Consider the following 26300-nt stretch of genomic DNA (forward strand, 5'->3'; position numbering starts at 1 on the left):
GATGCAAAAATCCTAATAAAATCTCTGAAAAGTCAAATAGAGAAATATTTAGAAGAGTTGCCAAAATAATTCCAGAATTACAAAGTTGATGTAACAGCTGCAAAATACATTAGATTACTAGGAAACAATAAAAATTATACATCACTGTAATAAACACCCAAAGGGGATTAGAAAAAATTCAACTTCTATTTATAATTAAAACTTTAAAAAACTCTCTAAAAGTATGTTTTAGAGGAAAGTATCATAGGACTCCAGAATGTTATAGCTGTATGGGGCCTCACAAGTGATTAAATTCTGGCCCCATGTTTAACAGATGAAAACACATAGGCAGGGAAATGAAGTGACTTATATCCAAAGTCTCTGAGCTTGGCAGTCTTGACTGCTAGTCTAGCTTGCTATTATCTGTTACTTTTCTTTTAAATTGAAACAAACAAGGGTATATGTGTGTGCTCAATAGTGGCTCTTTGTGGCCCATTGACTGTAGCCCCCCAGACTCCTTTGTCCATGGAATTTTCCAGCAATAATACTGGAGTGGGTTGCCGTTTCCTTCTCTAGGGGATATTCTCGATCTGGGGATTGAACCCTTGTTTCTTGTATCTCCTGCACTGGCAGGTGGATTCTTTACCACTACACCACCTGGGAAGCCCCAGAAACAAGGATGCTTCCTGTCATTTCTAGTATTTAGCATCATACAAAGGAAAGATTTTTGGAACTGAATCTTAACCCATTTACCCCTGCTGCTTCATCTCTGGTAGGTAAACAACCAGTGGGTATTTCTATTAATAGCTTCTGTTTAAATACTTCTAATATTTGGAGAGTCTTTTACTTGGGGGTGTTGGCCATTTTGGAAGCTCTACTTGAAAGATGGCTCTGTGTATTGAACCAAAATCTGCCTTTCTGGACCATGCTGGAATTGTCAGATCAGTAACTTACAAGGTTAGATGTGTGGAGTTCTATACAAGGCCATCCTTGGAGGTAAGGAAAGAAAACGTGAAAATATATGTGTATGTTTATGTTTTATTTTTAAAAGAGAAAATTTGGGACTTTCCTGGTGGTCCAGTGGCTAGGGCTCTGTGCTCCCACTGTCGGGGGCCTGGGTTCGATCCCTGGTCAGGGAACTGGATCCCACATGTAGCAACTAAAAGGGTCCTGCACAGTATAAGAAGGACCCATGTGCTGCAACTGGGATCCAGCTCAGCCAAATAAATATTAAAAAAGAGAAAATTAGCTTTTGCTAATATTTTAAATATGGCTTGATTTGAGAGCTCTACCTCAGTCTACATGGCATGTGTGCCATTCAGCAGGAGTGGTGGTGGTAGTGGTGGTAGTGGTATAGTCACTAAGTCATGTCCGACTCTTGCAACCCCATGGACTATAGCCTTCCAGGCTCCTCTGTCCATGGCATTCTCTAGGTAAGAATACCGGAGTGGGTTGCCATTTCCTTCTCCAAGGCATGATACTAAAAACAAAAAAATTCTGTGACTGAGGCCCTGACCAATCACGATGAGTGATGTTCACAAGCCATCTGGTCCAAAACCAGCCCTGCACACTAGATACTTCAGGGAAAACTGGGAATAACCCAGTGTAAGTTGATGGTGGTTTGTTTAATTGTAGCATATCTGTGTGTGGTTAAGTGGATTTAAGGCTTATCAAATGGTTCTTGTGAATAACCGCAAATTGAAGATAATATAATAAAACAGGCACAAGTGAACAAGTAGAAAATGATAAATTTCTTTCCTTAACCTCCTACTCATCTGTCCTTTCAAGATAAAGTTACCATTTTAACAATGAGTGAGAAAGTGACTACTTTTCTAAGGGAACTAATTTTAAATGGAGAGAGTGTTTTTAAAACTTACTGTTCAGTTCAGTTTAGTCTCTCAGTCGTATCCGACTCTTTGTGAACCCATGGACTCAGCACGCCAGGCTTCCCTGTCCATCACCAGCTCCCGGAGCTTGCTCAAACTCATGTCCGTAGTCGGTGATGCCATCCAACCATCTCATTCTCTGTCGTCCTCTTCTCCTCCTTCAATCTTTCCCAGTATCAGGGTCTTTTCAAATGAGTCTGCTCTTTGCATCAGGTGGCCAGAGTATTGGAGTTTCAGCTTCAGCATCAGTCCTTCCAATGAATATTCAGGACTGATTTCCTTTAGGATTGACTGGTTTGACCTCCTTGCAGTCCAAGGACTTGAAGTCCAATATTCAGGAGTGTTTTCACCATTAAATGATTGCCAAAAACCAGGTATCTATAAATATTTACTTTTTAAAAAACTTTTTACATTCTTAATAGTTAGACATATTCTGACCTATAAGAATATTCCAACAAGGATCATTTCCATGACTTTAGTTTGTTAAAAATAAAAAAATACAACAACTTCCTCTTAAAATTTAAAAACTAACTGACATCTGGGAAAATTCTTATTATGAGATTGAAAAGTAAGTAAAATTTGGTAAAATTTCCATTCAGATATCCTTTTAATTGAAACCTCATATCTCCGTACTATCCTAATGAATTGGAACTCTTGTTGTAACCACAAAATAAAATGTATTAGTGGAGGAAAAACTAAATTAAAAAAATTTTCTGCAAGATGAGATGACAATACCTAGAAAACAAGTAAATTGACCAAAAAATACTAGAGTTTAAAAATGAACCTAGCAAAGTTGCTTCCCTAAATACAATTCACTGTAGATTGTGAACAACTACATAATGTATGGGTCTATTGCTGTGATATTCTGGGAAAGTTGGGAGAATAGATCTATGGTTGTTTAGAAGCTGGAGGTGGGGAGATTTACTATACAAAGGAGCGTAGAAACTTTTGAGTGAGAGAGTCTCGATTATAGTGATGTGTACCTTGTTAGAAGTCACAAAACTGTACACATTATAAAAAAAGGTGAATTTTGCTGACTGTAAATTATATCTCAATACACTTGACTTTAAAAACTAGATTGAGAAAAGGTGATTTCATTCCCTAAAGGGGCAAAAATCAATGTATGTATGGGTGTTAATATGAAAGTTATAAAATGAAAATTACAGTCGAGCAATAAAGGAAGATACTAATTAACAGTAATAGCCTCTTCCTGGTTGGAAAGACCGAAAGCCAAATTGACGTGAGGCCCAGTAGGGCCAGAGCAGCACGTGGGGACACGTGGCCCCGCCTACTGCACAGGTGGGTTCCTGCCTCGGCGGCGGGGGCGGGGAATCAGGCCTGCCTGCCTCGGGGCGGGGCCTCGGGAGCGCTGGGCTTGGAGAGCGGTCTGCGGGTACTCAAGTCCTGGAGTCCGGAGACCGTGGAGACAGTGAGTGTAGTCCCTCTCCTCTCCGCCCGCCCCCAGAGCAGGCGCTGTGCCCGAAACTCTGCTCCCCCCACCTCCCACTGTCGCCACCACTAGGGAGCTCCGGCTCTAGGCCACCCCTTTGCCCCGCGGTCCCCCACCTCCACTCTGGGCTCAGCGCCCTGGTTTTTCAGCTGCCTTTTCTTCCTCCCGGCAGTGGCCACCCCGCGCGACGCTGAGATCCGGAAGGACGTGCAGGTGCCAGCAGTAGGGCCAGTGGTTGCGGTGGTGCATCGGCTGAGTGGAGACATTAGGCCTTTGGAAGCCCGGCCTGGCCCGCCAGGATTCCTGGGGTTGGGGCAGGGCTACTTCCGGGCTTGGAGCTTTACAGGGAGCAAAGGCCGGCCAGGCCTCAGTGGGTTGGAGTGGAGTTGGGCGGGTGCAGGGGGCCTTACCCCAATGGACACCAGCTCTTCTTTCCCCACCCCCACCCCACTTTGGCCCCTGGGTCAGACCTACTATGGGAAGGTGCTGAAGAAATCAACAGACCTCCAGACCAATGTCTGTGTCACTGCAGCCAGGCCGGTCCCCCAGCACATCCGGGAAGCCCTGCAGAATGTACACGAGGAAGTATCCTTGAGGTAACAGTGCTCTGTGCTGCCTCCATGAAGACCCCAGAGAGCAGCTTTCTCAAAAGATAGTGATGCCAGGTCACTAGAATTAACCCGCCACCTCCAGTCCATGGGGCTTGCCTTGCTGCTGCTAAGTCACTTCAGTCGTGTCCGACTCTGTGCGACCCCACTGACGGCAGCCCACCAGGCTCCCCCTTCCCTGGGATTCTCCAGGCAAGAACACTGGAGTGGATTGCCATTTCCTTCTCCAATGTGTGAAAGTGAAGTCGCTCAGTCGTGTGCGACCCTTAGCGACCCCACGGACTGCAGCCTACCAGGCTCCTCCATCCATGGGATTTTCTAGGCAAGAGTACTGGAGTGGCTTGCCATTGCCTTCTCCGGGGGGCTTGCCTTATCTGTCATAAAATCGGTAAAGCACAGCACTGATTATCTTACTGCTCTGTTGAAGAACATCCAGTGACACCCTCTCACATGCTGGCTTCAAATACCCCCACCCTCCCAATGTACAACCCTTTACTCACAGGATACATTCACACTCCTTTGACATAACATTCCAACATGTTCAGTTTGGCCCTACCTTCCTAACCAATCTTGGCTCCCTCTGATCTCCTGGACTACTCTAGGCCGACCTTTCCTTTCCTGTTACCATCAACGCAGCCAAGATGATTTCTGCCTGCCCAGCATGCTGTTATCAATCTGGAATGCTTTCTGAATCCCGCCTGTCCAACACCTCACTCATGTCCTACCTACTTTGAGAAGCTATCTTCAGTCCTTGAGCACTGCTTCCCCAAACCACTATAGCACTTACTTCCCGTGCCGCTGTTTTTCATTAAATCATAGAAAATGTTTTCTGTGTTTGTGTTTTACCTCCTCCATTAAATACGCTTGTCTTACCTTTCTTCTTCAGTAATGAGCTTTCCCTGGACCTGCATTAGATGCTCAATTAGTGCCTAACAAATATTTCAGTTGGTTTATTTGTCTTACTACCTGGAGCGGTGCCCATCAATTCAATGGTGACAAAGCAGTGATGGCCTTCATGGAGCTTCCAGTGTATCGGGGGAGACTAAGCTCCGAAAGAGAAATTGAATGAATGCTGGAAGGAAAGGAGGGAGGGAAGGAGGGAGGATTTATAAGATTTAGTGGCTCCATGTCTTCCAGTTTCTAGAGGGAAAATAATAGACACATGTACATATTTTCTATTTTCCAGGTATTATGGCTGTGGTCTGGTCATCCCTGAGTGTCTGGAAAACTGCTGGATTTTGGACCTGGGTAGTGGAAGTGGCAGAGATTGCTATGCTCTTAGTCAGTTGGTTGGTGAGAAGGGACATGTCACTGGAATAGACATGACAGAAGGTCAGGTGAGGCAATTTCAGGGATAAGGAGGAAAAAATTCTGAAAAGCAGTCTTTTAGAGATGAAATTGTTTCCTTGTTACGTGTCAAGGATAATTTAAGAAAGATGCTAAATGCAATGCTCATTTCTGCCATTACTGCTTCCTGACTTGGAGGCTGAGAACTTTGAGGTTTAGGGGCCTCTCTGGGAGAAGGGAGTCAGAGGTTTGATCTGATATATGAGTCTCATGATGTCTGAATGGGGTTTGATCTTTTCCTTCTTTCTACCATTTATCCTTAAAGATTTTCTTGAATGAAGAGTTTATTCAAATAAAACCCATGTATCAAACAGGGGGTTTATGCTTCATTGAATTGTCCTATGTTGTAGTAAATTCTCCTTGCCCAGATGAACCTTGATTACTTACCTAAAATAGTCTGGGGAGAGTATATTCTGTTAGTAATAGGAAATTTTAGGAAAATATTAGTGCATTCAAAAATGTTGATTATCAAATCTTTTTTTTTCCTTCCTGTAGGTGGAAGTAGCTAACAAGTATATTGAATATCACATGGAAAAATATGGGTTCCAGGCACCCAATGTGACTTTTATTCATGGCTACATAGAAAAGTTGGAAGAGTCTGGAATCAAGAATGAGAGTTATGATATTGTTATGTAGGTTTGCATCCTTACTGTTGTGAATATAGTCCATTTATGATTGAACACACAAACATCACCACTTTTTATTGAATGGATTCTCATTTAGGGGCTTAAACTTATCCTGGCTTAACAAAAGGATGGAGCTAGCCTGAGGCACTTGTAGTCCACTAGCTATCTAACACACTAGCCTAAGAGAGAACAGATTTTAAGCTGAACTGTGGTTTATGAATGCGCCCAAAAGACCAGCAAGACTCCTGAGTCTGCTTGTATAATATACATTGATCTGTTATTTTTAGTATTATTTTCAAGGCAAATGATAAGATTCTGTGTTTCTGTTTTTCCTCCGAGTTGTCAAATCATGCCCAAGTGACAGCCTTAATAAAGCTGCCTTTGAGGAACTCAACCTATTTATATGAGAAATGCCTTGTGCAACAGGCGTCTGGTCCCAGGTCATTTTGTTGCATGGCCAACATCATGTCTCAGAATTTTTTCTGCACACTCAAACTTGCTAACAGTTTATTGAGATTCTAAACATTCTATCTTCCTTATCTTGGGACAAAGTTGAGTGTGGGGAAGGGAAGAGGGAGATGGGAAAAATGGTATAGCTTTGAGAAAATGGTGGGAACCACCTTTAGGGACTAAAAGGATTTGAGGGTGTCAGAGTAGTCTGAAGGTGTGCTTGACATTCTCTCTGTTCTTTTTTAGATCCAATTGTGTCATTAACCTTGTACCTGATAAACAGCAAGTGCTGCAGGAGGTATATCTAGTGTTAAAGGTGAGAAGAAGAGGGAGACAGGCTGTCTTTGAACATCAGTGAGAACACACGGAATCTGTCCTGTGCTTGTCCCCTTGAGCTGACAGCTCCAACTCTTATTAATTTATCCATTAAATTAGAAAGAGCGGCAGAAAGAGAGGGTGATTGGAATACCTGAGATATGAGTTTGTTTTTCTCTCAGGTTGCAAAAGGTGATAAATCTTGAGAGTCACGATTGTGATTGAATATGTTAAAATTTGCTTTTTTGACTGTTTTTCCTCCTGCTTGCTGCAGTAGAGGAGCCTAGAATAGCATCTGCAGAGCTGCGGGGACCTTTGGACTAACTCCTAAGGTTATTTTGAATATACTCTCGTAGCGTGGACAGTGTTTCTCAGGGCTCCTTATTTTGTACCCATCAGTATTCCATTATCTTTGGGAAATTACAGAAGGTGAGTTTTTTACACTAATTACTCTTAAACGGAAAACTTGCAGGCGCTCCACACCCTCTGTATGTGTCATGAGATGTATCTCTTCATGATAGAAGATTCTGAGATTCTTGGTTTATAATACTGTTGCAGAGATCAAGGGCTTTCATCTGCAATTCAGGAGACGAATTTAAATGATCCCTGGGTTTAAATGATCCCTGGGTTGGGAAGATCCCCTGGGGAAGGGAATGGATACCCAATTCAGTATTCTTGCCTGGAGAATTCCATGGACGGAGGAGTCTGGCAGGCTACAGTCCATGGGGTTGAAAAGAGTTGGACACTATGCAGAAATGATTTAACAGTGTCTTAATTAGTATGCCATTATATAGACCAGCTCATTACTTTCACCAGGGTGTACTTGTAGAAGGTAGAGACATTACTGTAGAATCTAGACCTCCATGCTCTTGAAATTAGCTAAATAAAATCTAAAAATTCCTGATAACTCATATGCCTGAGATTTTTAAGGACGTTTCAAAAAGGTAATGTGTTATTACAAAAATAAATAACAGTGTTACTAAAGTTATATAATTTTTAAGGAAGGAGACTTTATGAGTACCATTTACTTCTGTTCTGTGAAAGCCTGGTCTGCTTTGCTTCAGATTGATTAAGTTTGTAAAGTTACTTTATTAGCTATTGGCTGAGGCACTGAAAAAAAATCTTGGCAGTTGGCTATTGATTGTAACTAGAGAGGGAGCAAATAGTTATTTGTTCAAAAAGGGTCAACTCAGGAACTTCTCTTGTTTTTTTAAAACTTGATTTTATCCCCTCATGCCTTTCTTTGCTATCAGGGACTAATGTAATCTTTAACCTTGTTTGGATTAATTCTGCTGTTTCAGAATGGTGGGGAGCTATATTTCAGTGACGTCTATGCTAGCCTTGAATTGCCAGAAGAAATCAGGACACACAGAGTTTTATGGGGTAGGTGTTTGTGTTTTGTTTTGTTTTGAGGCAGACACTCGTTCAAGTACAGCATTCCATCCTGCTGATGTCTAGGGTGAGGCTTTGTGATGTGGGAACACATGGTGTTAGGTAGCAGGCTTAGATTCTTCTCATCCTCTGACACTCAACTCTGATATGACCTTGGACAATTTAATTAATCTCTTTGAGTCATGACTTCCTAACTATAAAATGTAGGTAATAATTCAGTCTGCCTCATAGGGCTGTCATGAAGATTGAATGGGATAATGTGTGTGAAAAATTCTTTTAAAAGCTGTAGTGTGGAAATGACGCCAGTTGCTCCAGAGTTGATGCGTCCTTAATTCCCTGTATTTTCATCATTATTCTGTTGTTGATCCCTGACTGTCATTTTCATGGAGTTTCTGGACATAGAGGAGATAAATGGCATGTGTTTGGTCAGTCTGGCTATGAAATCAAAAGTTCTTTTAAAATAAATTATGTTAACTTTTTTCTTATTATAAAGTAAGACATAGATATTGTTGGAACTCCCCCGGAAATCCAGTGATTAAGACTCTGTGCTGTCAATGCAATGGGTGCAGGGTTGATCCCCCATCAGGGAACTGAGATCCCAAATGCTGAGTGGCGTGGCCAAAAAAAAAAAGTTGGAAAATACAGAAAGAAAAAATTACTAATAAACATATAACTCTCTTAATAGTTTAGTATATATACTTTTAGGTTTGCTTTTTTTCCTGTGGGTGAGTATAAAAATATTGGGAATATGCTGCATATAGACTTTAGTATTCCAATTTTGTCTAGCATATTTCCTAAGCCTAAAATTTTTAAAAATATTTAAAAGTGTATTATACAATTATATTGTACAGCTGAACCATATTTTATTTGGCTATTTCTTTCTTGGTAATGATTTAGGTTGTTTCTAATTTGTTGACGTAATGAACTTAAAAACTGTAAATGCCTTATGAATGTTAATAGTAATTACTGTTCTAGTAGCAGATTGTTATAAGGTTAATCTGGAACTAAGAGGCAGTTTTGTAATTTTTCCTGTATTTTTTTACTCATATAACATAGTGATTTTCAGAATGTGACCTAATATATGCATGAATATTCTGATTGACAGAACCGTTAGCATGTCCAGCCTTAACCTTGATTTTCTAGACCTTGGGGGACACTCAGGTCCTTCTTCTATTTTTCTAGGACCTGTGTTCTAAGTAATACCATAGCCTAATCAATTATACCAGAAGAATAACTCCCTAATATCTAGTTGTATTGGTTGATCTGTGATTTTTCTTTCTTCAGGTGAGTGCCTGGGTGGTGCTTTGTACTGGAAGGACCTTTTTATCCTTGCCAAAAAAATTGGGTTCTGCCCTCCACGTTTGGTCACTGCCAGTTTCATTACAGTTCAAAACAAGGAGCTAGAAAACATGATTGGTAAGAAACAGTAGCAGGGACTGTTATAACTCCACCCTGAATGGTTCAGATTTGGTGATTAGCAAGTATCTCCTCAGTGAATCTCACTGAAGGAGACTGTGTCATCTGGAAATCTCCATCTTATCTCCCCTTTAATGGCAGCTTCCCAAAGTTTGGTGTTTAATAAAGCACTTTGAAGTTACTCAGTAAATAGAGTCATGTGCCCAGAAAGATGACTGATGGCATGCAAAGAAGAAACCATCTTTATAATATTTAAGTCTTCATCTGTTGAGCAGACCAATAACCACTGCAGTGCTGGAGACAAACCGTGAGTATATTCTGTTTTTAGGTGACTGCCGTTTTGTTTCTGCAACATACCGCCTCTTCAAACTCCCTAAGACAGGACCATCCAAAAAATGCCAAGTCATTTACAATGGAGGAATCACAGGGCACGAAAAAGAACTAATATTTGATGCAAATTTCACATTTAAGGTAACTAAAGACTTCCATGACTTCCAGCATTCTTCTTCTTACTTTTGTTCCACAAACCTTTTCTTAATCTTGCATTGCTTCTCACTTTTCTGGTCTTGGTATATGTGTATGTGTCTATCTATATACACACAAACAAACACACACACATACTTATGGGCTTCACGGTGACTCAGTGGTAGGAATCTGCCTGCAATGTAGGAGGCCCAAGTTCAAGCCCTGGGTCAAGAAGATCCCTGGAGAAGAAAATGCCAACTGACTCCAGTATTCTTGCCTGGGAAATCAATCCCATGGACAGAGGAGCCTGGCAGGCTAAAGCCCATGGGGTTGAAAAAGAGTCAGATACGACTTAGTGACTAAACAACAACAAATATATACATACATATGAATGTATATAAATATATATATATGTTTGCTAAACCATTAAAATGTAAGTTTCAGATATCATGACATTTTACCTTTAGATATTTCAGCATACATCTCCTAAGAATAGAAGGTTCTCCTATGTAACCAAATATCATTATGACCCCTTAAAAACTTTTCTATGAGAAACATCATTCATACATCAGAGTAATGGTATTATAAAGATGGTAAGCTGTGAGAGTACTGAGTAACAATATTTCAGTTGCTTAATTGTATTTCTGCATTAAGGAATTGTTAGTGTTTAATGATGACACTGATATTTCTACTACTCTTTTTAGAGTAGGCTTTGTTTTCTCAAAATAGGTAAGTACAGGCTTTGGAACTAGATAGCTGGTTTCAAATTCTAGCTCTGTTATTTATTTATTACTTGAGTAAACTTGAATATGCCACCAAAATTGTTTGAGAAACAGTTTGCTCCACTGTAAAAGTAGGGATAATAATAATACTATGTGGCAGATTTTCTATAAAGATTAGCAATAATGTAGTAAAACATTTAGAGAAGGCACTGGCAACCCACTCCAGTACTCTTGCTTGGAAAATCCCATGGACAGAGGAGCCTGGTAGGCTGCAGTCCATGGGGTCGCTAAGAGTTGGGCACAACTGAGCAACTTCACTTTCATTTTTCACTTCCATGCATTGGAGAAGGAAATGGCAACCCATTCCAGTATTCTTGCCTGGAGAATCCCAGGGACAGAGGCGCCTAGTGGGCTGCCATCTATGGGGTCACACAGAGTTGGATACGACTGAAGCGACTTAGCAGCAGCAGTATCAGTAAAACATTGGTACTGGGAACTCAGTAGATAGAAGATACAGTCATTATTTGTTCCAAAGGTGGAAGAACTTAACTGTTTCCCTACTCTGATGTTTTTCTCTAGATAGCATTTTCAGATTTCTTAAATACTCCTGGTGCCACAGAGCCACTAATGCTTTTTCATTGATATACTGCCACTTGCCTGCTCAGTAGATTCACAGAATCAGTAAAATCATCACTCTGGTCTAGAGGCTTGCAAAAAAAAAACATTTCTAATGGCAGAATTATTTTTTATTGAGACACAGTTGGCACATAACATTATATTAACTTTAGGTATAAAAACATAGTGATTTAATATTTGTATATATTGCAAAATGATCATCCAGTAAGTCTATAGTTAATGTCCATTACCATGGGTAGTTACAAAGTGTTTTTTTCTTATGATGAGAAATTTTGGGATCTTTCTCAGCTACTCTCAGATATATAAAACAGTATCATTAACTACAGTCCTTATGCTATACATTACAGCCTCATGAGTTATTTATTTTATAACTGAGAGTTTGTCTCTTTTGACCCCCATCAGCCAATCTGCCCACCCTCTACCTATCCCCAGAATTTTTTTTTTTTCAGCAAAAGCAGGCAGAGTTTTTACCAACTGAGCTATCAGGGAAGCCCAAAATTTTATTTAAAAGACCAATACTTACTATGTGTAGGTCCTTGCCTTATGTAACCCCAGTATCTGAAGGGATACAAGCAGAATTTATCGGACAGGAGCAGAGACTGGACAGCTCAGGATCTCCTGTGTTAACTCCTGGTTCCCAAGGCATGGACCCTTTATGCACCTCCCAGGCACATTGGGACTCAAGGAAACACTCCATAAAAGCCATTAGTCCAAATGCCTCATTTTAGCAACAAATAAGATAAAACTCGGAGGGCAGTGGTTTTCTATATATGCTTCTGAGCAGAAACTAGACACTGGAGCGATGAGTGTCCTTTTTTTTTTGACGTTGCCACCAAAGGAAAACTGATAATGACACTGATCAATTCCATGGAGAAATAAGCATGAAGCTACTAGCAGCAGGGTCTGAACGTGAGAAAATACTATGTCAAAAAGTGTAGTCTTTTATCTTGAGATACTACTCGATAGTAGTAAATAGAAAAACCATTCAGGGTGTTTTTCTTCTATTCAGACAAAAGTGGCATCTCTAAGAATGTCTTTCATGCTTCCCTTCAGAAAGATGAAGCTGTTGAAGTAGATGAAGAAACGGCGGCTATCTTGAAGAATTCACGATTTGCCCAAGATTTTCTGATCGGACCAGATGAAGAGAAGTTGCCAACATGTGGAGGCTGTACTGCTTTAGAAGTAAAGGTTGGCTTGGCTTTTAATTCCCTAACCTCAAACAGAGAACCATTTAAAAAATTGTTGTGATCACCACAGACTGCTAAAGAAACAAATCATTACTCTTTTAGTTGGCCACCATAACTTATTTCTAGTATTTTTGTACCTATAAAATGATTTAACTTCATAACTTCATTTTTCCAATGCTGACTTGGTACATCCATCAGTGGACTTTAAAGCATCCATGAACCCCTTAAAATTGTATGTGTATTTTCTTGGGAAAGAGTCTGGTTCATCAGGTTTCCAAAGAGGTACAGATACAAAAAAGATTAAGAGCTACCTTGGGAAAAATTATGCAAAGTATACATACATTCATACACCTTTTAATGTGGGCTTCTGTGGTGGCTCAATGGTAAGAATCCACTGCCAATGCAGGAGGTGCAAGAGACGTGGGTTCGAATCCCTGGGTCAGGAAGATCCCCTGGAGAAGGAAATGGCAACCCACTCCAGTATTCTTGCCTGGGGAATCCCACCGACAGAGGAGCCTGGAGGGCTACAGTCCATGGGGTCGCAAGGAACTGGACACAACTTAGTGACAAAACAGCAACAATAGACCTTTTAATATGAATAGTCAGAAAGATGGTACCAGTCTACATGCCTGCCAGCAGTGTATGAGAATACCTTTTCCCTGTATTCTTACTAATATGGGTATTACTTTTTTAAAAAGATGATGGTTGGATGGCATCATTGACTCAATGGACATGAGTTTGAGCAAACTCCAGGAGATAGTGAAGGACAGGGAAGCCTTGCATGCTGCAGTTCATGGGATCATAAGGAGTCAGACATGACTGAGTGATTGAACAACAACTTTTAAAAATCTGATAAGCAGGATGTAATTTATTTATGTACATTGAACTTTTTGGTTATGTTTATTGAGCATTTACATTTCGTCTATTGTGAACTGCCTATGTAATATAAGACTTTATTATTATGTTGCAAATTTGTTCTCATTTATCTTTTCATTTGCTTTTTTTTGTTGTTGTGCCACATGGCATATTGGACCTTCGTTCCCGGGGCAGAGATTGAACCCATGCCCCTTGCAGTGGAAGCGTAGAGTCTTAACAACTGGACCACAGGGGGATTCCCCTTTTTATTTGCTTTTTCTCCTGAATAGATGTTTTCAGTTTTTATGTGGTCATTTCCTTTATGGTTTCTGGCTCTGGTGTTACCATTAGAAAGATCTGCTCTGTGTGAACATTATAAATTTACTTGTTTTCTTTTAGTGCTTTTTAAAACTTGAGGTAAAATTTGCATAACAAAATTCACTATTTTAATCATTTTTTTAAACCATTTTAATCTGTACAATTTAGCGACTTTTAGTCTGTTTTTAATGTTGTACAACCATTACCACTATCTAGTGCCAGAAAGCTTTCATCATCCCCAAAATAAATCCTATTCCCATTAAGCACTGATCCCCAATCCTACCCTCCCCCATCCCTGGCAGTAACTAATCTGTTTTCTTGTCTCTGGATTTGCTTTTTCTGGACATTTCGTATAAGTGGAATCATAAAATACTTTGTGACCTTCTTTGTCTGGCTTCTTTTACTTAATATAACGTTTTCAGGGTTTATTCATATAGCAGTGTTTATCCTTTTCATAGCTGAATAATAGTCCCTTATATGGCTATACCACATTTTTTTCTTTTTAGTCCATTCATCAGTTGATAGACGTTTCCACTTTTTGGCTATTGTGAGTCTTGTTGCTGTGACTGTGCATGTATATGTGCCTCATGTACTTGTTTGAGTGGTTGTCTTGAATCCTTTTGGGTCTGTATCTAGGAGTGGAATTGTTGGGTCATATGGTAATTCTCCATCTAACTTTTTGAAGTTGCCAAACTGTGTCCTACAGAGGCTACACTATTTTACAATCCTACCAGCAATGTGTAAGAGTTCCCATTTCTCTGCATCCCTGCCAACAGTTGTTATTTTCTGTTTTGATTGTAGCCATCTTCATTAGTGTGAAGTATTTGAGCCAATATTCCAGCATAGTCTATTTTTTTTTTGGTTTTTCTCCTTCCTTATATTATTTTTTTTAAATTTTCTTTCTTTTTTTTTTTGAGAGTTCTTTTTTTTTTAATTGGAGGCTAATTATTTTACAATATTATATTGGTTGGTTTTGCCATAGATTGACATGACTCCGCCTGGGTGTACATGAGTTCCCCCTCCTGAACCCCCCTCCCACATCCCTCCTCCCTTTATCCTCCCTCTGGGTCATCCCCGCACACCAGCCCCGAGCATCCTGTAACATGCATCGACCCTGAACTGGTGATTCGTTTCACATATGACAACATACATGTTTCAGTGCCATTCTCCCAAATCATCCCACCCTCACCCTCTCCCACAGAGTCCCAAAGACTGTTCTATACATCTGTGTCTCTTTTGCTGTCTTGTATACAGGGTTATCATTTGCATCTTTCTAAATTCCATATATATGCGTTAGTATACTGTATTGGTGTTTTTCCCTCTGGCTTACTTCACTCTGTATAATAGGCTCCAGTTTCATCCACCTCATTAGAACTGGTTCAAATGCATGCATTCTTTTTAATGGCTGAGTAATACTCCATTGTGTATATGTACCAAAGCTTTCTTAAAATGAATATTTTCTAAAATATCTTAGATTCTTATTTAAAAATTATTCTAGTAACTGAAATATTGGTGTAGCACTTTTTAAAAGCATTTTATCATAAGTTATCTCCAGTCATCTCTCACAACCTCCCTATGAAGAAGGGGGATAGGGAGTGATAACAGATAGTGGCATCTTTCATTTATTTTTACCTTTCCCCCATTCATGCTCTCATAATTATTAATCCGTTTGTTAATTTATAATATTCTATTATTTAGAATAGGCTTGGTGATGGATTTCAAGTCTTTTTTGTCTGACAGAACTTCTAACCTTCACCAAAGTCCTGCCCAGCAGAATAAGCTACTGCTGTTTCTTGGGCAGGATGGTGGGGTGTATGTACACAGATAGACTAAGTACATATCTCGGCTCTGCCGCCTATGTGTAATCTTGGATTCCTTACCTAAGCTCCTCAAACCCTCGGTTTCCTCATGTTTAATGGCAAGATAATAATCCCTTTTCCCCTCAGATTGTGAAAGTAAAATGGAATGATACATGTAAATGTTAGGCAATGCCTGGCGAGTAATAACATACTCAAGAAACAGAGGTGGTTATGGTTATGGATTTGTATTTGCTAAGATTCTTGGTCCAACTAAAGACTAAGATCCAGCCAGTCCATCCTAAAGGAGATCAGTCCTGGGTGTTCATTGGAAGGTCTGATGTTGAAGCTGAAACTCCAATACTTTGGCCACCTGATAGGAAGAGCTGACTCATTGGAAAAGACCCTGATGTTGGAAAAGATTGAGGGCAGGAGGAGAAGGGGAAAACAGAGGATGAGATGGTTGGATGGCATTACCAACTCAATGGACATGGGTTTGGGTGGACTCCGGGAGTTGGTGATGGACAGGGAGGCCTGGCGTGCTGCGGTTCATGGGGTTGCAAAGAATCAGACACGACTGAGCGACTGAACTGAACTAAACTGAAGATTATTGGTATCTTGGAACTGTGTACTATGTGTTTGAATTCTGATCCTCTTTGCAGGATTCTTTCATCATTTTCTCATGTACCCTTTCTCCTGGCTCGGAATTTCTATAATCTTCAGGAATTTTACTTTTCTGCTCTTTATATTTTGTAGAAGTTTTAGATGCATGGGGCAAACATTGATACACAAGTAACTCTTGTGCCTTTTCCTCCACCTTTTACATCGCAGTCTTTTTTTTTTTTTCTTCCCACAGTGCTTGTGGGATCTTAGTTCCCTAACCAGAAATTGAACCCTGGGCTCCAGCAGTGAGCACTGAGTCCTAACCGCTGGGCTGCCAGGGAATTCCCAAGCAGTCTTTTTTTATTTGGCCATGCTGGGTCTTTGTTACTCTGCACAGGCTTTCTCTCGTTGCGGCGAGGGGGCTACTCTTTGGTTTGGTGCACGGTTTTCTCTTGTTGTGGAGCGCAGGCTGTAAGGCGCATGGGCTTCAGTAGTTGCAGCTCCCAGACGCTAGAGTGTGGGCTCAGTAGTTGTGGCGCATGGGCATAGTTGCTCTGAGGCATGTGGGATCTTCCTGGATCAGGGATCAAACCCATGACCCTGCAGTGGCAGGTGGACTCTTATCCACCAGGGATGTCCCCAAGCAGTCTTTTAAGAGTGAAGCTTATTAGGGAATTCCCTAGTGGCATAGTCTGAGCTAAGTGTAGAAGCCATCTCTAGAGGTAGAAAGTGATTTTATTTATTTATTTTTTGCTTTATTTGATTCTTGAGCACTCTACTTTTGAGGGAAAAGTAGAGAAATTTGAATTCTGACTTTTCAGTCCATTGCATTTCATGAATGTGTTACTGGTCTTTTGAAATTTGTTTACTGATAACAAAATCTTGCTGGTCAAAATCAGTGTTTATCTGGAAATACTTTCATCATTCTATTCTCTTCTACTTGGTTTCCTGAATCCTGGTTCTGAAGGCTGTCAGAGGTTTAGTTACAAGTAAGCAGAATCTTTCCCCCAGCCCACTCTGGCTGGGAAACTGTAGTGAGATGTGTTTGCTTCTGCAGGAACTGATTTTCTGCCAGCAGAGCTCTCCAGTACCTCATGTGCAGGAGGATGCCTGACCTCTGGCAGGAATGCAGCTTTCTGCATGTTTGAACTGGTTTATCAGAACCATCTCCCATCTCTCTCGCCTTACTTCTTTCAGCCTGCGGCTGTGCCGTCAGTTCCGTGTTTCTGAAATGGGCCTAATTGACACTGAAGGAAGATTTGAAGAATGAAACAGCTGTGTGTCCTAGAAATACAGCCTTGGGCTCTCGGAGGAGGACGTTCTTATCTTTTTTATGGAAGACCTTTGTGATAGATTCCTGAGAACCACAGGCAGGAGGCATGTAGGGGATTGCTCGTATTTCTGTCACCCTATCAGTTGGTGCAGTAGAGAAATGAAAGTACTGCTTCTTCCTGGGACTTGACTCCATAATGACTGTCTTTGAGAGTCCTCGTTTTTCTTTTTTCTTCTTCTCCTCCTCCTTTTTTAATCCTGACAGGCAAAGTGTATTTTGCTATTTAAAAGAATTGTTAAAACCCTGCAGCATCTACAGTGATGCAGATAGGATGTGTGCTATGTCCTGTCTTGCTCTAGTTAATAGTCGTGGGAGTAATCACATGACAGCAGTGGCTGCTGTTGTTCAGTCACTGAGTTGTGTCTGTTTGCCACCCCATGGACTGCAGCACGCCAGGCTTCCATGTCTTTCACTATCTTCCGGAGTTGGCTCAAACTCATGTCCACTGAGTCAGTGATGCCATCCAGCCATCTCACCCTCTCTTGCCCCCTTCTCCTCCTGTCCTCAGTCTTTCCCAGTATCAGGGTCTTTCCCCATGAATTGGCTCTTCAAATCAGGTGGCCAAAGAATTGGAGCTTCAGCTTCAGCATCCATCCTTCCAATGAATATTCAGGGTTGACTTCCTTTAGGGTTGACTTGTTTGATCTCCTTGCTGTCCTGGGAACTCTCAAGAGTCTTCTCCAGCACCACAGTTTGAAAGCATCAATACTTCGGCGCTCAGCCTTCTTTATAGTCCAACTCTCACATCCATACATGACCACTGGAAAAACTATAACTTGGACTGTACAGATTATTGTTGGCAAAGTGCTGTCTCTGCTTTTTAATACACTGTCTAGGTTTATCATAGCTTTTCTCCTAAGGAGCAAGCATCTTCTAATTTCATGGCTGCAGTCACCGTCTACAGTGATTTTGGTTGTAGTCTAGAGGACCTAATCTTTATCAAACAGTTAATATGTTGAAGGCACCTCATCATTTAGTCCTCATAATACTCCTTTTCTTCATTTGTAAAATGAAGAGAGATTAATTTGCTGATCCAAGGTCACACAGCTAGCAAGGAGTAAATCTGAACCCACATCTGTTTCTGGAGCGGACATTCTTAACCCGTATGCTGCACTAGCTCTTCATACCTATACTGTTCATAGAAGCACAGTTAGTGCTGGAAAGGACTGCTTGTCAGGGTGTCCCACTTTCTATTTCCTTCAAGTTTTGAGAGCTTTTTGGGCTGGTTGCAGACATTTGGAAGTGGTACTGATATTACTTGTACATCTTTCTGTTTGCAGTTACAAACAAATAGGTTGCAGTCCACCAACAAATAACAAGAGTGTCAGATCATGTTTAATGAGTTCACTTTCATTAATAAGGTGGCTTGTGCATATTCTTGATGTGCAGTCTTTGTGCCTGTTTTTCTCTGACTCTGCTGGCACTGCTGGTAGAGGTATCTCATTAGAAGGTGAAAGGAGGAAAAATAAAGACTGCTGTCTTATCTTTTGAAAGTTCCACTTACTCTGCCCTGAAATCTTACTGGTTGTGGTTGGCAATCTCAGCATCTGAATATCAGCAATTGCTAATGAGGGCCCTGGTATCTGGGACTTCCCTTCTCTTGCACACATGTTTCTAGAGATTAGACCAAGGGAAGGGAAGAAGATCCAGCATGTCAGTAGTTCAGTTACAAAAAGGTAAAAGGCACAAACAAATGGGAATCCCAAAATCAACTCTTCTGGCCCAAAAGGGACCTTTCAGAAGCTTTAAATGAAGTTTACCTTGAAAATAGCGATAACTTGATTAGAGACTTCAGGAAAAGACAGCCACCTTGATAAGTGAGTCACTGATGCTATTCCCGGACCCCACAGAACTGTACAATTTTGTCCTCCTTGTAGGAAATAAGCATTAAGTCCAGCTGAAATGTGTCTGTCAAAACACCTTTAACTTATCTTTTTGTCTTGGTTTATCTTTTGACAGGATGTGATCACAGATCCATTTGAGCTTGCAGGGAGGTCTGACAGTGCGGAATCCAGAAGTTCCCTCGCTGTTGGTGGCTGCTGCAGTACAAAGAAATGCTCCTAAAACAACAGCTGACCAGAAGACAGTGGGCAGGAGGTGAAAGAATGAGTTACACATGTCTTAACCCACCCTTTCCCATATCCCATGCCACAAGAAAGAACAAGTGGCAGAAGTCCACTGATTTCTAGATAAAAATAAATGAGTTCTTTCAGTTCAGTTCAGTCGCTCAGTCGTATCCGACTTTTTGCGACCCCATGAATCACAGCACACCAGGCCTCCCTGTCCATCTCCAACTCCCGGAGTTCACTCAAACTCATGTCCATCAAGTCGGTGATGCCATCCAGCCATCTCATTCTCTGTCGTCCCCTTCTCCTCCTGCCCCCAATCCTTCCCAGCATCACAGTCTTTTCCAGTGAGTCAACTCTTCGCATGAGGTGGCCAAAGTATTGGAGTTTCAGCTTTAGCATCAGTCCTTCCAATGAACACCCAGGATTGATCTCCTTTAGAATGGACTGGTTGGATCTCCTTGCAGTCCAAGGGACTCTCAAGAGTCTTCTCCAGCACCACAGTTCAAAAGCATCAATTCTTCGGCGATGATGGGAAAAAAAATGAGTTCTTTACGAAGTATTAAAGGTTTACATCAAAATCACGTAAAGACCCGTTAAGCCAGTTTCCTCTTACCCGATTCTTGTGCCACCTGGTGGCCAGAAATGGAACTGAGCAGCAGTCTGAAAGCTTGGCCCTTGGGCAAGGAAGGCTTTAGAAAAGAGAGTTGGCCGAGTCTCAGGGAAAACATCTTCCTTCTGACCTGCATAGAACCTTTTGGACTTTTCACCATGTGTGCTCATTAAACAAAGCTCCTACTGAAATTATTTGAATCATACCAAAAGATTGCCAAATCAAATTTGGTAGGAGTGCTCTTGAGATAATGGTCTTTTATATTAGTTTTTTTCCTCCAATGTGCAATTGAATGAAGTAAAAACCCAAGTATTAATTTTTTTGACTTCAGTTTACTCTAACGTAAGACAACATGGTGACCATATGCAGTAAATCTTAACCAGATCAGGAAAAGAGTTTCATACTTTTTAAAAGACAAACTAGATGTAAAAATGGTGGGTTTTCTTTTCCTTTATAAAATGCCCTAGTTAAACCTGTAGGAAAGTATTAGGTTTAGTCCTAGTTTCCAAAGTTAAAGAAGATTGAGGGATTCTTTTCTCCTCAATCTTCAAGGATGGTTGAAGATTTCAAGGATGGTTGTATCATTAGAAATTAAGAACCTTAAGGGAAGTTTCAAGAATGATTAGATCAATTGAAGACCAGTTGTACTTGAAGACTTTGTTAGGGACAGAACGTGTAAGTCATATATAAGCCAAAGCCCTGGTCATCAGGAGCTAATGGTTCAGTTTTTAAATAACAACCTTCTAGCAATGAAGAATTTTAACAAGGAAATATCAACTAGTTGCTCTGAGTTCAGTGCAAAAAGAATAAGGGGGGAACACATAGGACTGAAGAGTTTTTTTGTTAGAAGTAGGAAAATTTTTAGGTCTTCTAATACATTGGAGGGGCTTCCCTGGTGGCTCAGAGGTTAAAGCGTCTGCCTCCAATGCGGGAGACCCGGGTTCGATCCCTGGGTCGGGAAGATCCCCTGGAGAAGGAAACGGTAACCCACTCCAGTATTCTTGCCTGGAGAATCCCATGGACGGAGAAGCCTGGTAGGCTACAGTCCACGGGGTCGCAAAGAGTCGGACACGACTGAGCGACGGAACGGAATACATTGGAATGAATTTATGGGACATGAACCCTCTTTTAATAGAGCTGTACAAAATGGAAAACCTCTCAGATTTCTGAATGGGTTCAGGTACAGACACTAACTTACTACTATAAACTGAGGAAAGGACTGGTGGTATACTTTAAGGCCGATGCATCCGTGTGACCTTGATTCTAAACAGTGCTTTCTTGGTTGTAGAGTTCAATATCTATTCAATCATAACCTACTTCAGTGACAGTATCACTTAGAATGGTACAGCTGGGATTAAGCCTACTTTGCTATTCATAAATGCTTGGTGGTCCTGCAACAGTAAACGATGGAAAGATATGGTGTTCTGATTATTTGGTTTATTCAGTTTAGTTCAGTCACTCAGTTGTGTCCGACTCTTTGCGACCCCATGAACCGCAGCACGCCAGGCCTCCCTGTCCATCACCAACTCCCAGAGTTTGCCCAAACTCATGTCCATTGAGTCGGTGATACCATCCAACCATCTCATCCTCTGTCGTCCCCTTCTCCTGCCCTCAATCTCTCCCAGCATCATAGTCTTCTCAAATGAGTCAGCTCTCCGCATCAGGTGGCCACGACTGAGTGACTGAACAACAAAATATGATCCAGCTATTTCACTCTTAAGTATCTACTCAAGAGAAATGAAAACATATGTCCACACAGACAATTATGCAAGTGTACACAGGAGTATTATTCATAATAGCCCCAAACTTAGAAGCAATACAACTGCAATCAACTAGCAAATGTAGTAGATGACACTACCCTTATGGCAGAAAGTGAAGAGGAACTAAAAAGCCTCTTGATGAAAATGAAAGAGGATAGTGAAAAGGTTGGCTTGAAGCTCAACATTCAGAAAACAAAGATCATGGCATCTGGTCCCATCACTTCATGGGAAATAGATGGAAAAACAATGGAAACAGTGTCAGACTTTATTATTTTGGGCTCCAAAATCACTGCAGATGCTGATTGCAGCCATGAAATTAAAAGACGCCTACTCCTTGGAAGGAAAGTTATGACCAACCTTGATAGTATATTAAAAAGCAGAGACATTACTTTGCCAACAAAGGTCCGTCTAGTCAAGGCTATGTTTTTTCCCGTGGTCATGTATGGATGTGAGAGTTGGACTGTGGAGAAAGCTGATCGCCGAAGAATTGATGCTTTTGAACTGTGGTGTTGGAGAAGACTCTTGAGAGTCCCTTGTACTGCAAGGAGATCCAACCAGTCCATTCTAAAGGAGATCAACCCTGGGTGTTCATTGGAAGGACTGATGCTAAAGCTGAAACTGCAATACTTTGGCCACCTCATGCGAAGAGTTGACTCACTGGAAAAGACTCTGATGCTGGGAAAGGTTGGGGGCGGGAGGAGAAGGGGACGACAGAGAATGAGATGGCTGGATGGCATCACTGACTCTGTGGACATGAGTTTGAGTGAACTCCGGGAGTTGGTGATGGACAGGGAGGCCTGGTGTGCTGTGATTCATGGGGTCGCAGAGAGTCGGACACGACTGAGCGACTGAACTGAACTGAACTGATCCACATAATAGAATAAAATTTATCTTTAAAAGGAACAAGTTGCTGACACATGAACAACACGACTGAACAAAATACTACGCTAAGTGAAAGAAGCCAGACATAGGACTACATAATATACAGTATTCAGTACCCAGTTTCAGCGCATGGGTTTCCCCCATGTACACACCAAGCTATTCTTTGACACCAGTTGTTCAGTTCAGTCGCCCAGTCGTGTCCAACTCTTTGTGACCCCATGAACCACAGCACGCCAGGCCTCCCTGTCCAACACTAACTCCCGGAGCCTGCCCAAACTCATGTCCATTGAGTCGGTGATGCCATCCAACCATCTCATCCTCTGTCATCCCCTTCTCCTCCTGCCCTCAATCTTTTCCAACATCAGGGTCTTTTCCAATGAGTCAGCTTTTCACATCAGGAGGCCAAAGTACTGGAGTTTCAGCTTCAATATCAGACCTTCCAGTGAACACCCAGGACTGATCTCCTTTAGGATGGACTGGTTGGATCTCCTTGCATTCCAAGGGACTCTCAAGAGTCTTCTCCAACACCACAGTTCAAAAGCATCAATTCTTCAGCACCCAGCTTTCTTTATAGTCCAACTCACATCCATACATGACTACTGGAAAAACCATATATAGCCTTGACGAGATGGACCTTTGTTGGCAAAGTAGTGTCTCTGCTTTTTAATATGCTGTCTAGGTTGGTCATAACTTTCCTTCCAAGGAGTAAGCGTCTTTTAATTTCATGGCTGCAATCACCATCTGCAGTGATTTTGGAGGCCAAAAAAGTCAGCCTTTGTTTCCACTGTTTCCCATCTATCTGCCATGAAGTGATGGGACCAGATGCCACGATCTTAGTTTTCTGAATGTTGAGCTGTAAGCCAACTTTTTCACTCTCTTCACTTTCATCAAGAGGCTCTTTAGTTCTTCACTTTCTGCCATAAGGGTGGTGTCATCTGCATATCTGAGGTTATTGATATTTCTCCTGGCAATCTTGATTACAGCTTGTGCTTCATCCAGCCCAGTGTTTCTCATGATGTACTCTGCATAGAAGTTAAATAAGCAGGGTGACAATATACAGCCTTGACGTACTCCTTTTTCTATTTGGAACCAGTCTCTTGTTCCATGTCCAGTTCTAACTGTTGCTTCCTGACCTGCATACAGGTTTCTCAAGAGGCAGGTTAGGTGGTCTGGTATTCCCATCTCTTTCAGAATTTTCCATAGTTTATTGTGATCCACACAGTCAATTTGGTTTATTACGCATTTCTAAATTTAGGACAGGCCTCCCCAGTGGCTCAGCAGTAAAGAATCCACCTGCCAATGCAGGAGACACGTGTTTGATCCCTGGGTTGAGAAGATCCCCTGGAGAAGAAAATGGCAACCCATTCCAGTATTCTTGCCTGGGAAATCCCATGAACAGAGGAACCTGGTGGGCTACAATCTGTGCGGTTGCAAAAGAGTTGGATATGACTTAGCAACTAAACAACATCAACAAATTTAGGAGGATGAAGTATTAACCTTTTGCTTGTCATTCTGAACTTCTTAGTTCCTCCAAAAGAGGTTGAATAATGAGATTAGGCTAGAGTTTTCACACTGTTCTTTTCCAAAGAATAACATACTTTATGCATGTTAAGAATTGTATTTGATCTAGAACCTAGAAGAGATATATAGTAGACAATATAAAATTAGATGCATTTTACCCAGAAAAATGCCATAAACAGTTACATAAATATTCAAAAATAGGTGAAATAGACAACTAGAAATATTTGACCCTTATGAGAGTGAGAGGCAGTATGGAATGACAAGGGCAAAAGTTGATGCCAGACACTTTACAGTTTTTTTCCTTCTCAACTCTGCCGTTTAGCATTTTGGCCTTGAGAAAATCATTTAACATCTCCATGCCTTTGTTTATTGATTTGTATGAAGTTCTTTGAGAGAGTACACGTTTAGATCCACATGGTTGCTGCGAGCATGTGATGTCAGGACACGTGATCCTTTTGCTGCCAGAACATGGTTTATGAAGCTGCCTGCAGGTCTTTTGACTGTGGGTAGCTTTACTTCCAACATTTTACTGTAACTGTTTTCAAACATACAGAAAGGTTTAAAGAATTGTAGCGATCACCCATTTACCTAGCCCCATCAAAAAAAAAAAAAAAAAGACTTGTTAACCATCTGCAGTCATTCCATACATTTTAACATTATATTTACTGACAGTAGAGCCACAGAAACATTCTTCCCTCACTTCAAATCCTTTTCAAAAGATGCTGGACTTAAAAATTTAAGAAGCAGATTTTTCCTTAATTGATTATTGTATCAAATACAATATTTTCAGTCCTTCATTATCACAGAGGAGGATTTATTTAAAAATTATGGAAGCCTGCAGAGGCTTTTCCGTTTACCTACTGGGGGAGGCCCAGCCACAGCCAGAACTGGGTCCCCACTCCCACCCCGCCTTGAGCCACACACAGCTTTAAAGGTCATGGCTTTGTGCCAGGACAGCAGCAGAACCCTCTCCTCCTATTGATTCTTGGCTTTTCTTCGATGGCTCCCAAGAAGCAGCCAATGTAGTGACTAGTTCTGTCTTATTAGGCCTATTACGTGAGTCCAGCAAGAAACGTGAACCTGTCTATCCTTTTTTTTTCCTTTTGTAAGTCAAAGAATGTTGCTTGCTGTCAGGTTCTGCAGGGATCAAGTCTTCAGCTACTTCAGTCACTGATGACACTGTGCCCTGGAAAGAATTAAGGATGAAAAACAGGATGAAGCACTCTATATTTTGGCAAAACAGTTCCCTTAGACAGTTACATAGATCTCAAGAAAAATTTTTATGAACGCAGATTCTTGTATCTTCACATACATAGAAAAGCACTAAAATTATTAACTGAGATATCTGTTCCTCTGGATTAACAGTAACCTTTTACTGAGATGCATGCTTTACTGTACCGATTCCCTAGTCAAAGTCATCTTTATACTGACTTTCTCCCTGTCTCTTTGGAGCAATCCCCCCAGAGCTATGGAGATGATTCCCAAGCTAGATTCTTCAGTAAGACCCTGAATAAAACTCAGCTCAACTCTGCATTTTTCTTTCAGTCTACACTTTCATTTGGCCACTAAGTATTAATTAAGGACCTGCTGTTTACAGGCACCATCCCAGGCTCCGATTCCTCACACAGGAATATTATGCACCTTGGGGGCCAACAGGACAAAACCAACTAGGCATATTTTCCAAACTGTGTTGGCATCTGTCCTTGCTTCTCTAATTTGCCAAGTTTCTTCAACTGTACACACACCACCATTTGGATCTAAACCAGGGTTCTTTTGTAGACCCTGCCCTAAGAGTCAGCAGAGGGAGATCTCCCTAGATAGTGAACTCTTTTGTAAATTGGAAGCTGGAATTAGACAGTCCTAATAATGACCTATGAATTGAGCTTTCCTGATTCATTCCAGTTTCTGTTTAACTGCTGATCCTGCAGTTCCCGTAAGCACAACTCCCACTGAGGTTAGTGGGAGTGTTATGTGAATGTAAGTTTTGTTCTTCATTTTCTCCTGCTGAGTGAGCCTTGCTTGTCTTGGACTGTTGACCATCCCAGTCCCCTTCTCCAACAGGCACGGGCGTGAT

At 41.2% G+C, this 26300-nt stretch overlaps 1 protein-coding gene across 1 annotated transcript; it reads left to right on the plus strand.

Annotated features, from left to right (window-relative positions):
- Nucleotides 1-3121: 3121 nt before the first annotated feature.
- AS3MT (arsenite methyltransferase) lies at nucleotides 3122-21475 on the plus strand. The gene is made up of 11 exons (XM_055424746.2): nucleotides 3122-3294; nucleotides 3488-3528; nucleotides 3784-3911; nucleotides 5110-5260; nucleotides 5766-5902; nucleotides 6593-6662; nucleotides 7963-8044; nucleotides 9338-9469; nucleotides 9798-9940; nucleotides 12346-12480; nucleotides 19344-21475. Coding segments are annotated over exons 1-11 (1125 nt in total). The 5' UTR covers nucleotides 3122-3293; the 3' UTR covers nucleotides 19449-21475.
- The last annotated feature ends 4825 nt before the right edge of the window (nucleotides 21476-26300 follow it).

The sequence above is a fragment of the Moschus berezovskii genome, chromosome 12 (genome assembly GCF_049115385.1).
Source record: "Moschus berezovskii isolate FMDL1 chromosome 12, NW_MosBer_1.0, whole genome shotgun sequence".
NCBI classification, from domain to species: domain Eukaryota; kingdom Metazoa; phylum Chordata; class Mammalia; order Artiodactyla; family Moschidae; genus Moschus; species Moschus berezovskii.